Here is a 13898-nt window from a genome sequence, read left to right on the forward strand (position 1 = left end):
GCCGAGTCAGGCGTGGCTCACTCCGCGATTTCGTCGCATCGCTACAAGTACCTACAAGTACATGCGGCCGACACCAATTTTGGTGTCTAGCCATAGTAGTTGCCGCGCACCGCCACGGAACGGACGCCTACTCGCGCTTGCGCTACCTAGCGGTCACATCTGTCGAAATAGACGCGTTTTGTTAGAGAGTGAAGTCTCTGTATCTAGTACTATTATTTATTCTGTGGCAGAGTACAGAAGCGCTCGGGCGATGGGTGCCAGATGGCTGTAGCGTTGTCCCAATGTGCCAGATGAATCTGTCATTTTAATGTCTTGTCGACAACATGTCGTACTCACTGAAAGTTTTCATGTGGTGTACTAAGGGCGACGCTGAGCGAGGCCGGGCGCTGGTCGGCGCGCAGCGAGTAGTGCGCCGTGTCGCAGTTCACGTCGGCGTTCATCAGACGCTGTCCGTTCTCCAGTCGGTACAGGAGGGACACGTCGGACGGAGGTAGTACAGAATACAACGCCGAGCGGCCCGTGAAGCGCACGTAGCGGTCAGGCGATGGGTGCCAGATGGCTGTAGCGAAGAACTGAAAGCACACGCTTACATAAAAACTTATTTAAACTATACACAGACAAGACATCCTCTAGACTGAGCATAGTAACGCTACCCCCTCTGCCACAAATATACAGTAGTTTTACTCCATCTTAGAGTCAAAGTGTCAGAATCCTGTGCCGTGATTGGTCCGTGTCTTTGAACGGACCAATCACGGCACGGGATTCGCTCACCTCGTCCCCCGCACCCCCGCATTTTTGGCAGCATCGGTTTCATGAAATAATTGGTCTAAACTCCGTCTAGAGGATTCCTAGTCTATGAAACTATACTATACAAGCACGCAATAAGAAGCGCCAGTGGCCTAGCGGTAAGAGCGTGCGCCTTTCAATCCGGTCGCGGGTTCAAATCCTGGCTCGTACCAATGAGTTTTACTATGTACGAAATCTCATTTGATATTAACCAGTCGCTTTTCGGTGAAGGAAAACATCGTGAGGAAACCGGACTAATCGCAATAAGGCCTAGTTTACCCTCTGGGTTGGAAGGTCAGATGGCAGTCGCTTTCGTAAAAACTAGTGCCTACGCCAATTATTGGGATTAGTTGCCAAGCGGACCCCAGGCTCCCATGAGCCGTGGCAAAATGCCGGGACAACGCAAGGAAGATGATGACTACCCAAGCACGCAATACGCAATAACCAGTGGAAAATGAGTTTGAATTTAGAATTTATTAGGCGGCGCTGACACCTGTTCATATAGTCGTCGCTGTTTCTTTCAATGTTTTAAGCCAGCCAAACTTTTTTCAAAGGGGGCCAGAAAATTACAAAAAATCCGTGGAGGGCCGAAACTGCAGAAAAAATACATTTTGATTTGAAACAGTGACGTCGCGAGCCATAGGTCACCTATACTAATTATTTCGAAGGACCGGCCGGGCGGGCCGGATAAAATTCTTGCGCGGGCCGGAGCTGGCCCGCGGGCCGTACTTTGCCCACCACTGTTTTAAGCCCTAAAATGACTTACATAATTATTCTGCTCGCCCTGTTGTATCTGAATGCCGCCGCCGATGGTATTCTCCGTGTCAGCAAAGTCTTTCTTAAACTGCATCTGCACGAAGTAGTCTTCTAGATACTCTGATGTTAAGTTGAGACTGCCCGATGTCTCTATGAAGGGGTCATCCAACTGTGGATGTCAAAAAGATTAAAAAAAAAAATGTTTTAGTTAAAGTTTTAAATTTTTATTTTGTTTGCACAAGACGTATATAACTTGCGCATGTTGATATTATACTTACGTAGGTTATATTAAATGCTTCGTGGTAAAAATGGCATAAAGAAATGTTCGGAGTTACTTAAGCATGTACCAATGCGAGCCACCCGTGTAACACAGTAAAGTTGTCGAAGTGATCAAGTGACGGAGACAAATGTACATAATACCCACCTAGAGCCGACTTATGGCGTAATGTCCGTGCTCATCTTCCACAGCGCGTCCTACAGGCTTCTCTAGTCGTAGTGTGACTAAAGTGTACATAATACCCACCTCGAGCCGGCCCACGGCATTAATGGTGCACTCTGGCATGACGATGGCTGCGCTCATCTTTTACAGCGTTCTCCAGGCTTCTCCAGTCGCAGTGTGACTAGAGTGTACATAATACCCACCTCGAGCCGGCCCACGGCATTAATGGTGCACTCTGGCATGACGATGGCCGCGCTCATCTTCCACAGCGCGTCCTCTTAGGCGTCTCCAGTCGTAGTGTGACTAAAGTGTACATAATACCCACCTCGAGCCGGCCCACGGCATTAATGGTGCACTCTGGCATGACGATGGCCGCGCTCATCTTCCACAGCGCGTCCTCTTAGGCGTCTCCAGTCGTAGTGTGACTAAAGTGTACATAATACCCACCTCGAGCCGGCCCACGGCATTAATGGTGCACTCTGGCATGACGATGGCCGCGCTCATCTTCCACAGCGCGTCCTCTTAGGCGTCTCCAGTCGTAGTGTGACTAAAGTGTACATAATACCCACCTCGAGCCGGCCCACGGCATTAATGGTGCACTCTGGCATGACGATGGCCGCGCTCATCTTCCACAGCGCGTCCTCTTAGGCGTCTCCAGTCGTAGTGTGACTAAAGTGTACATAATACCCACCTCGAGCCGGCCCACGGCATTAATGGTGCACTCTGGCATGACGATGGCCGCGCTCATCTTCCACAGCGCGTCCTCTTAGGCGTCTCCAGTCGTAGTGTGACTAAAGTGTACATAATACCCACCTCGAGCCGGCCCACGGCATTAATGGTGCACTCTGGCATGGCGATGGCCGCGCTCATCTTCCACAGCGCGTCTTCTAAGCGCGCCGCCACGCGAGCCTCCAGGGCTCGAAGTTGTCGCAGCGGCGTTATTATACCGAGGGACGCTACGTATGAGCGGTATGCGTTGTCTTCGCCAGACTCGTATTCGTAGTAGATTTTTGAGGATATCTGAAATCACAAAAAACTTTAAAAATGAGTAGAATTACCATAATATCAACAAAGCAAGGCCTCCTACGCCCAAAGCTGGATAGAACCGATGTGTTCAGCATTCGCGGCTGGCGCCATAATTTCTAGACCACCCAATCATGGCGGACCCATCCCAGTTTACTAAGTACATAAACTCTTGAAATTGTTACCTGCCTCGGCCACTCTTACATTTCAAATAACACAAACCCAAATATTTTATAATCGATTTTGATTCCCAAAAAAATAGAAGATTGCTTATGAACTAAAAATATAGCATCGAAGTAAGGTTAAAATATCAGTTGAAAAACAGGCAGTGCCAAGTTTGTGTAGATTTAGCTTAGACAGAAATAGCTGTAATATAAAAGTTGTAAACATACCTCGTGCCAGTAAGTGCCGTTGGATAGCAAGGCTAGGCAAGTGATGTTGAACCTCTCCCCGATGGTTATGTCGACGGTGTACACTGATTTTAACTCTCGCACGGCCGGGAAGGGGGTCACCAGGTTCAGCGTGTTGGTCATTTCGGATAAGCCCTAAAATAGTTATTTTCGATACAAGTGCGAAAAAGAGGAAATTCGAAACGAGTGGCAATAAATTAAAATACGACCGAAGGGAGTATTTTAAATCGACACGAGTTGCGAATTACCTATTCGCACGTGTATCGAACAACGTTTTACAGTACATATGGCACTTTAAAGTTTCGACATCGCACGAAAAGTGCTATTTTCCGCACTAGTGCGGAAAAGTAGCCCCATATGTACTGTAAATTATGTTATACATGAAAAAAATACTTAAACCAAGTCACTTCAACTTTATTGAACACAAAGTTACCGGAAAGAAATATCCAAAATCGAGTTAATTCAGATTACTTGAATAGTCGTAAGAAAGGATGAGAGAAGATTTACAAACATAAGCATAAGAAAAAGTTTTACAGTACATATGGGGCTACTTTTCCGCACTAGTGCGTAAAATAGCACTTTTCCTGCGTATGTCGAAACTTTAAAGTGCCATATGTACTGTAAAACGTTGTTCGATACACGTGCGAATAGGTAATTCGCAACTCGTGTCGATTTAAAACACTCCCTTCGGTCGTGTTTTAATTTATCGCCACTCGTTTCGAATTTCCTCTTTTTCGCACTTGTATCGAAAATAACTATTGCCTTTTGACAAGAACGTTCCTTATGTAAGGCTTGGGCTTATATTTTACACATTGATAAGTGTTTAGTACGAGTTCATATTTTATATTTGCTACTTGGGTTTAGTACCGAATGTATGAACTCACACTAATCACTTATCAATGTGTAAACAGGGTCTAAATTCAAATAAACAGATCAAATTGAAGTCAAAAAAGTTCACAGATTTACCTACGTATTTTTTTGTAATAATGCGTATACGCGATTAGAGTTTGTCTCTTCTTTACACAATAATAGGTCGGACTTTCGCGAAACGAATAGTAAGAACAGTAAAGTTTATAAGCTAAGCCGTTAATCAACTTACCACCAATACAAATGTGTCAGTAAGAACAATCGCAGGCTTGTCAGGTAGATGTAACGTCGCATTCAATTCCAATATGTCCTCCTCGTCCATGCCAACAAACTGAAAGAAAACGATCATGCCAAAGGACAAACAATTATCATCAGTATGTTAGAGTCGACAGACATTCATGAATAACGCCATTGGTTGTTACGAGCAAGCGAGCGTGAGCAAAACTTTTTGGTGGCACATGAGGGGTTTAACTAAAAAGACTACACTGTAATGACAGTATCATATCATACCCATTTACTTACCTTCGTAATATGTGCATGGAAGGTCACAGTCGGGTAATACAGCGTGTCCAGGGTGACCTTGGCCGTGGTGTCGAAATTCTCAATGATGACGTCATCCCGCGGTGGTTTCGTGGGGTGGAAACGCTCTCTCAGCACATCTATGATGCCCTGACCGTCGTCTAGGAATAGGACTGCTATGCCGAACTGAAAATAAATAATTTCTGTCAAAAACCTTCTTTAACCTAACAAGATTAGTGCAAGCGTGCTAGACCCGTAACCTGGACCTGTTTCTCAAAAGCTTGTTTCACTGTTTTCAAAACAAACGAAAGTCGCCTTAATCTACTATACAACAAGGTTCAAATTAAAAATAGGGAGACTCTGTATGGTGGGTCTTACGAGGTTAAGGGCGTAAAAAGAAACTATGGAAAATGATTAAACGATTTTGTCTGTTTACAAGCCAAAGGGAATGAGTGAAAAAACGGGGTCCGCTTTGGTAATCTAATTAAAACTTAAACGACTTTATACCACTGACTTAATATAAAAGAAATAGACACACAAAGCAGAACAAAAACGTCACGAAATGTGGATCCCAATGACGTTTCGCACCATTTGCATTGATGATAAAAACGCTTACGTAAATTTTGAGTCAAGATAAATGTTTCGTACAGAAAAGAGCTTAATGTCGTAAGCATTAAGTGTCAAATTTGCAAACATAAGTACCAACACTTAAAAAATTTAGACCGATGGCACTAAACGTAACGTATTTACGTCAAACAACGTCAAACGAGAATAATGAACGAATGGAGTCACTTTGGTACACTTTAATATGTATTACTGTACAGGAAAACCAATTGAAGTAATAAATAAAACAAATTTAATTTAATCGGGAGCTCAAATAAAATTAATTCGTGGTTCAAATTCAAACAAATTAATTTTTTTATTCGTAAGTATACGTCTTTAAATACTAATTTCCTTGAAATAAATTCTACTTATTAAATAACTGTGTATTTAAGTTCTACATTTACTCATAGCACGGGTGCACGGGGACATTTAGGTACTGATTGGATTTTTTTTATAATGTCTACCTATACTTTATAAAAAAAATCCTGTGGTTGTCACTGTGTTCAGACAGGTTTAGCATTTACAGTTAGTCGATATAAGCCCTTATTGGTGGTGTATATGTCGGAAACAGGGAAATAGGCCGAACACACAAGTGCCGTTTTGCCTTGTTTAAAACTTCATCACCCCTATCTCTTGCTATAATTAAATAGCAGTCCACTTTGCACGTCGCATAGGTTTTCTTGGAAATCTTGAATTTAAACATAATATTTATTTAATTTTATATTGAAAAACTTAATAACACTTAAAAAATAAAAACTTATAAATAAAAAATTTGGCCTAGGTCGTGGTCACTCGGTAGGGTACCCAGAAGGCTGGCCGCATTGCCCCGCTGGATGGCAATGCTGATCCGCTGGGCAAAATATTGGCCAGCCCTCTGGTCGCCAGAAGCCTCTACAAGGCGCTTTGAGAGCTCCTTATAGAGGCTACGTGCGCTAGGTCCCCACGGCCCCAGGGTTTCCACCCCAAACGCCGCAAATATGTAGCTACTACCTAGTGTCGCATATTTGCGGCGTTTGAGGCTTTCGGCTGAGGATGCCGCCGCACCAGCACCAACTTTGGTGCTTGGAATATGGGACGGCGCCAGGGTATCTACACAGGTAGCGTCCCAGACAAGTGGCCGACCCATACTCCAAGGCACCAGCGTCATTCCGTCAGGCCTCTTGCCATCGTCCCTGGCCAGACCGTTGGGCTCGAGGACCGACGGTATCTTGGCACTGACAAGGGCCCTTCGGATGACGTCGTTGAGGCTGGCGTGGCGGGGGATCCTACCAGCGCTCCGGACACAAGAGAGGCCATGGTGGCCCAGTATGTCCACCATGGCGCCGCATTGACAGCGGTGAGGCTGGTTAGCTGATGCCCCCAAACGTAAGCTAGCTGCCAGGCGGAAGGTGGTGTTATCTAGAAAAGTACCTATGTTTGGAGATGGTAGCGCCTGCAACCACAGACCCGACTCCCACTCCGCAGACGCAAGGAGACGAGCTCGGTCTGCCGAACTAGTTGACGTATGTAAAAGGTTATTCCGTACTAGTTGACAGAGCGGCTCGTCCCATTGCCTCTGCGAACAGGGATTGGCAGGCGGGTCTGTGTTGGGACAGGTTATAGACCAAACGTTCTTGGCCTCAGAGCAGTGTGCGGCCTCCATAGATCCAATGGAAGGATCTAATATTTTCCCTATGAGGCTTTGAGCACCGTGCACCGAGGACAAGAACGCAGGTAGAGCAACACAAGAAATTTTGCGGATACCCAGGCCGCCGAACCTAATGGGTAGGCTAGCCTGGGTCCAAGATCTATCATCAAAAGGAATATTGAAAATAGAAGTGAGTGTTTCTGCGATTAATGTATCTAATTTTGAGACCAAAGTGGGGTATTTCCAAAAATGTGTACCGCGAAGTATATATGTAAATTTTGGGACGAAAAGACAATGCTTAATGATTACATAGGCTGAATGAAGATTAATTTTGGCCAAACGGAGTGATGTTGTTTTGAAATTTTGAATTTTTGAGTCGACGAAGTTTTCAAGGGATTGATCTAGGACGGGACAACCCAGGAGGTGGAGCGATTCTTTGTTAATAATTTTGATACCCGGGGCGAGTTGTCTGAAAAGGTCGATTGTATTTTCCTTGTCCAAACAGGAATCGGTGATGAAAAGTTCGCACTTGGAAAAATTAAGCGAAAGGCCAATTTTTTCCATGTCTGAATTAATTTTTTTTAAATCTTCAAGGACGGAAATCGCTTCTCCGCCGAGGGTCCCGTCATCTAAGTACCATACGTTTAATTTTGAATTTAGTTCCTTAATGATGGGATGTATAGCGAGGCTGAAAATTGCTGGGCCGAGCGGGTCGCCTTGTTGGCATCCTACAGACGAAGCCAGAACGTCGGTTTTATATAATAATTTGGAAGGAGAACTATAACATTGCCAAAGAAATTTATATGTCAGAGGAATTTTGTCTTTTATTTGAGTCAACAAGGCGCCCCTGTCTACGGAATTGAAGGCGTTGCAAACATCCACCTTAAGCAGGACCTCTCCTCCATTATGCTCGGGGAATGTTCGCACGGCGTGCACGGCAGCTTCACATCCACTTTTGGAACCAAACCCCAGTTGGACAGGTTGAAGTTCTGGGGCGAGCTTCGAAAGGATGGAGCGGCAGGCGATCTTGGCGGCAAGACGTCGAAGTGTGGTGCCAACTGCAATGGGGCGGATGCCGCCGTCTTTTTTTGTTAGGGCATAAAGGTTTGCTCCATACAGGACGTCCTTGATGCCGTCCGGGACCTGTCCGGCCAGCATGATATTCACCAGGGCCGTCAGGTCCTTTAAGAGTATATCCGCCGATTCACCACAGCCACTACACAGGAGATCTTTCAGGTGCTGAGGTGTGAGACCATCCAGACCTCCCGCTGAACCATTGGGGAAAGACATTACGGCTCCAAGGACATCCTGTGTGGTAGCAATAAGGTTTGGATCACCAGGTAGAGGAGGATTAGGCAGGCAAAGGTTTGTAGCTGGAGGTGGATGCTTGCTGTGTAAAGCTGTGAGGGTGTCAGAGTTAGATGGGGCTACTGCATCGTCAGAAAAAAGCAAGCGGGCGGCACCTTTTATGTCGCCGTCGTAAACTTTAGTCTCTACAGATTTGAATAAATTGTTGTTGCTGTTCCTAAAATGGTGAGATGTGGGATGAAGTGAAATATCCCTGCAGCAGTTGTCTTTTACTGTTTTCGTGAGTGATTTTGAATGTACATCAGAATTTATATGGAGGATTTTGAAAGTGAATGAAAGTAAGTGTTCCCAATTACGTGTGGAGTTATCTGATAGGATTGTTTTGATTGTATGGTTCAAGGATTTGGCAACAGAGATTCGGGCGCCGCGTGGTATCCGTTTTAATACCGGGCGCGAATTTTTTAATTCACTCAAAATTTGGTGAAATGGTATGTCTGGACTGGTGTTGTGTACCTGTGAAGGCGCTGGAACGTTTGGCTGGGACAGTACGGTAGATGAGGGTTGAGTATGGCTTCGTCGGTGTGTTTTGGTGATATGGATGTTAAGGCCTCTAGGGCCTTTAAAATAACATGGTTCGTTACATTCCGGGCAACGAAGGAGATTTTCTGTCGATGCAGTAGTTCGTGTAGGGCAGGAAAGGCTTGCGAGGGGCATCTACAATACGTCAAGAAAAAATACAATACTTACTTAAATTAAACTTAAAAAAAGACACAAAAAGTAAAACTAAAGACTTAAGTAAATAGGTAAAGTAATTAAAAATATTAATATAATATTATTCCTTATGAATTCCATATAAAAATATAAAAAAATATTGACCTCACATCGACTCATTAGATTTTTGTTCCTTGACATCCCTTCTTTGGTACTAACAAATTAATTTATTCAAAACTATAAAATTACCACCAGATTACATAAATTATGTAATGCTATCCAAAGAACTAACCGAAAGAAATACATTCCATCCTTTTTCCTTGTTTTATCATTGTTATTTTTACATATTTTAACGGCACATTTCGTAATTCTTGACAACTTCACATTTGAGCGTTTCAAACAAGACTAAACGAAAAAGTAATGCATGATCTGTTTTGACATTACTTTTGTGGGGCCATTTTTGGCGGCTGATTGGGTATCCAGTTCTTTATACTATATCAATGATTTATACTCACTTTATGTGTAGACAATCGTATAGACAACTCCAAGTCCAACCCATCTCCATATATATTCTTCAGCACCAGCCCATTCTCTTCAAAGCCTTCTAGGGGAGTGTACAATTTGTACACGTAGACGAAGTTGACGGGCGAGCGATAGTGCCAAATACCAGTGAAGCCGAAGTCCATTGAGGCCCAGCCCACTCTGAAGTCCACCTTATGGGAAAGAGATAAAGATTAAAGTTAAATGTCACGAAGTTTTTGATGCATTAGGGTTAGGTATGGGCTTTATGAAATTTGATTTATATCGCTAGATTTAGACTGGGTAATTCCAAAACATGTGAGATATTAGAATAAATTTAAAAGCCTCTGGATGGCCGTGACTTCAAGTCTCACCCTAGACAGTAATTTTTCCACTTTTAAATTTATTCTAAGCTTAATAGCATTGGTCGCAGACGTTTCTGCTTGTTAAAAAATTAAATTATGTGGGATATTTCGGAAAAACAAGGTCTTCAGTAGGTGTAATTACGTGTAACTTACCTCCTCTTTCCCCCGTTTTGCGGTGACCATGGCTCTTGTGAGGTATTGTATGGGGAGAGCGACATGCCCGAATACGTGGAAGTCTTGCGTAGATATCAGCCTCAATAGGATTTCAACACCTGTGGAATGTAGAATTACATACTTAAAATACTGAAGGGTAGTTCACGTTTAATAGGATGGATTGTAATGACGTAAAAGTCTATCAATTACTAGTTTTGCGTGCGGTTTTATTACAGATAATCTTTTTTCTTCAGCGCTGCGCAGCACTGGTGGCCTAGCGGTAAGAGCATGCGACTTTCAATCTAGAGGTCGCGGGTTCAAACCCCGGCTCGTACCAATGAGTTTTTCGGAATTTATGTACGAGATATAATTTAATATTTACCAGTCGGTTTTCGATGAAGGAAAACATCGTGAGAAAACCGGACTGCTCCCAATAAGGCCTAGTTTACCCTCTGGGTTGGAAGGTCAGATGGCAGTCGCTTTCGTAAAAACTAGTGCCTACGTCAATTCTTAGGACACGTTGCCAAGCGGACCCCAGGCACCCATGATGGCAAAAAGCCGGGACAACGCGAGGAAGATAATGAATCTTATTTCTTCACTTTATTTTACCATGAAAACAATGATAAAACGTTCACATTCACAAGAATTAGGGTAATTCGCCAGTAACTGGCCACCTGCTATAAGGTGGCTAGTTATTGAAGGCTGCTTATACTAAAATGAATTCTGTTTATAGGTGAATATAATCATTTTTAGTTTAGGGTTGCCAGTTACTAACAGGTGGCCAGTTTATTACTGGCGAATTACGCTATCTCCTTTCGGATTAGGAAACTAACCTGTGGTGGAGTTAGCGGTGACCACCATAGCCACGAGGTGCCTGTCAGCCTCGACGAAGCCAAATCTGGCGGTGAGGATGTGTGAGGCGTCCGCCGCGGCTGGCTCGGTCACGTTCACCACCAACATGCAGTTGGTTATGCGGCGCATGTGACCTGAAATAAAACACGATCATTATTTACGATACAAGTGCGGAAAAGAGGAAATTCGAAACGAGTGGCGATATAACACGAAAAGTGCTATTTTACGCACTAGGGCGGGAAAATAGGACCATATGTACTGTAAAATGTATTTTCGTTTTGTTTTAACGAAACAATTAGTTTGAATCATCACGCCAGCAGCGTGCTAGGCACAGTAAGCCGGGTACCTATCGACCCTAGCATATAATTCCCTTAATTTTAATATTTACCTAGTTATAAGTTTGTAAATTTCTGTACCTAAAAGTGTTCCAGAATAAATTATTAAATTAGTTTGAGATATTGAAAGTAACAAAACATTTGTTTCGATATTTGTTAGGTAAGATAAAGTATCAACATTCTCTTATTAAGTATTTAGAAACAAGTACCCAAGTTACCAATAGGGCGACTGAATAAAAAATAAAACCAGCCAAGTGCGAGTCGGACTCGCGCACGAAGGGTTCCGTATCATTACGCAAAATACGGCAAATAAATCACGTTTGTTGTATGGGAGCTCCACTTAAATATTTAAGTTATTCTGTTTTTACTATAGCGTATTTGTTACTATAGCGGGAACAGAAATATGTCATCTGTGAAAATTTCATGAGATCTTTCGAGACTATCACAGTTCATGAGATACAGCCTGTTGACAGACAGATGGACGGACGGCTAGTGGAGTCTTAGTAATAGGGTCCCGTTTTTACCCTTAGGGTACGGAACCGTAAAAAAATCTATTATTGAATTTATTGAAAAGCTTATGTAGAATGACAGAATAAAATACCATTGACGAAGATCTTTCGCTTCTTCTCTTCCAAGTTCAACAAAGTGACGCCATTGATGTCTCTCTTGTGGCCCAATACAAGCTTTGTGTCTAAGAACCCACTTCTGTATCCCTGTAAATAAAGACAACGTTATTAGATACTAGCGACCCGCCCCCGCTTCGCACGGGTAGTTAAATTGATTCACACAAAACCTTTACAAATTATACACCTAAACCTTCCTCAAGAATCAATCCGTTCAGTAGTTTTTGAGTTTATCCCGAACATACGGACAGATTGACGCGGCAGGGGACTTTGTTTTATAATTTGTATTGACTAGCGTCTGTCCAGGACTCAACTTGCGAAAATAGTAGCCACAACCACAATTAGGTCACTCAGCAGTGAAGTATGAGGCTTCCCATTGTTTGCCGGTTCCCCATTCAGTACTCTAGTAATGCTGGCTGTACTCATTCGAAAAAAGACACAGAGAGGCCGAGAACGAGTGTGTACATACTGCTCCCTTCTCGTCTCGCTCTCACTCGTTTCGCCTCGCCCTTCTCCGATTGGGTCGCTTTTTTGCCAAGACTCTCGGTAAGAGGCTTTCGCCGAGTGTATACAGTTGGCATAAGATAAGGATGAGAAAAGACCGTAATGGCGATATTCACAAACGGCTGCTAACTTAATCAGTTGATGATCGTCGTTTGTCCCTATCTAGCTGTCGCTATGCCATAGAGAGGGACAAACGATGATCATCAGCTGATTAACGTTTATGAATAACGCCGTAAGTTGATAGTAAGTACTTACTTGAAAGGGTGTGATGAGAGTGACCGTGCCAGTGATGTTGTTTTCATGTCGCCCGCGGTCTAGTAGCCACGACGAGTTTATCATCAGCATACCCTCGTCGTTGTACTGAAACAAAACAAATGTATATCGTTCCGTAGCGAAAGAAACACAACTGTCACTATCACCTTAATATGGAAGAGCGATAGAAAGACGCAAAGCGATTCGATGGCGAAGCGCAAGCGATTGTCACCTTGGCTAGGCCGCCGGTAATGGCATTATCTTTTAGACTAATGTCATATAATTGTGGTGAAATGGCTCTATGATATGACAGATCAAAACTATATAATATTATGAACGTTTGAAGACCCGGAGTAAACGTAGATGCCTAAATTGAGACAGAAATCGTTCATTTTTAACTTTGATTTGTGAAATATGCCTCTCTTCGGATCTTTTGTACCATGGCAGGGTCGTCATGTAAGGCTAGGCTGTAATAAATTAAAATGCTTATAATTTTAGATACCTGAAAACTTAACAGCGTATTGGCACTCTTTCAGACTACCCGATGTTTAGCAATTAGTAGCCGCCTTAGGCAAACTTAGGTATCTTAGTAGAATTCACTACAGCATTGAGTTCTCCGTAAACTCGTTGGTTTTGAACAGGTATACATTTTACGTTGACGAATAAAGGATATTGATATAATATTTATGTAGGTATTTTCTTTAGAGCTATGTAGTTTCGAATTTAGTTTTTTGCACCTCCTAAATAGTTTAATTAATATTATCATTTCTTCACTACCTAAAGGTTGTCTGGAAGAGACCGCTCTTTAGCGATAAGACCGCCTGTTGTTCTTGTCTTCATGTATTATGTATGTCTCTCTGTAAATGTTTTATTGCGGTTGTGCAATAAAGAGGATTTGTGTTGTATTGTATTGTATGTATGTTTTAAATGGGTACCTGGAAGCTCAGCAGCGTATCTGCACTCTTCTTCCAAACCACCCGATGTTTCGCTATAGCGGCCGCCTTGGGCAACGTAGGTATGGTCGAGTTGACTACAGCGTTCAACTCTCCGTAAAACTCGTTGGTTTTGAACAGGTATACATACATCTATGACATTCTACGTTGACAAATAAAGTATCCTTTATATAATATGTATATTTTAAATGGGTACCTGGAAGCTTAGCAGCGTGTCTGCACTCTTCTTCCAAACCACCCGATGTTTCGCTATAGCGGCCGCCTTGGGCAACGTGGGTATGGTCGAGTTGACT

At 43.2% G+C, this 13898-nt stretch overlaps 1 protein-coding gene across 1 annotated transcript in view; it reads right to left on the reverse strand.

The window, feature by feature from the left end:
* LOC134661223 (uncharacterized) overlaps window positions 1–13898 on the reverse strand; it is a 134276-nt gene that overhangs the window by 87500 nt on the left and 32878 nt on the right. The window contains exons 31-41 of the mRNA XM_063517200.1: window positions 12656–12760; window positions 11875–11986; window positions 10920–11072; window positions 10087–10205; window positions 9565–9762; window positions 4804–4986; window positions 4514–4612; window positions 3397–3549; window positions 2795–3001; window positions 1553–1711; window positions 337–572 (exon numbers count right to left, since the gene is read on the reverse strand). Of these exons, the coding sequence (XP_063373270.1) occupies window positions 337–572; window positions 1553–1711; window positions 2795–3001; window positions 3397–3549; window positions 4514–4612; window positions 4804–4986; window positions 9565–9762; window positions 10087–10205; window positions 10920–11072; window positions 11875–11986; window positions 12656–12760 (1724 nt within the window). The remainder of the gene's footprint in view (window positions 1–336; window positions 573–1552; window positions 1712–2794; window positions 3002–3396; window positions 3550–4513; window positions 4613–4803; window positions 4987–9564; window positions 9763–10086; window positions 10206–10919; window positions 11073–11874; window positions 11987–12655; window positions 12761–13898) is intronic.

This window comes from Cydia amplana, chromosome 2 (assembly GCF_948474715.1).
Source record: "Cydia amplana chromosome 2, ilCydAmpl1.1, whole genome shotgun sequence".
In the NCBI taxonomy this organism is placed as follows: Eukaryota; Metazoa; Arthropoda; class Insecta; order Lepidoptera; family Tortricidae; genus Cydia; species Cydia amplana.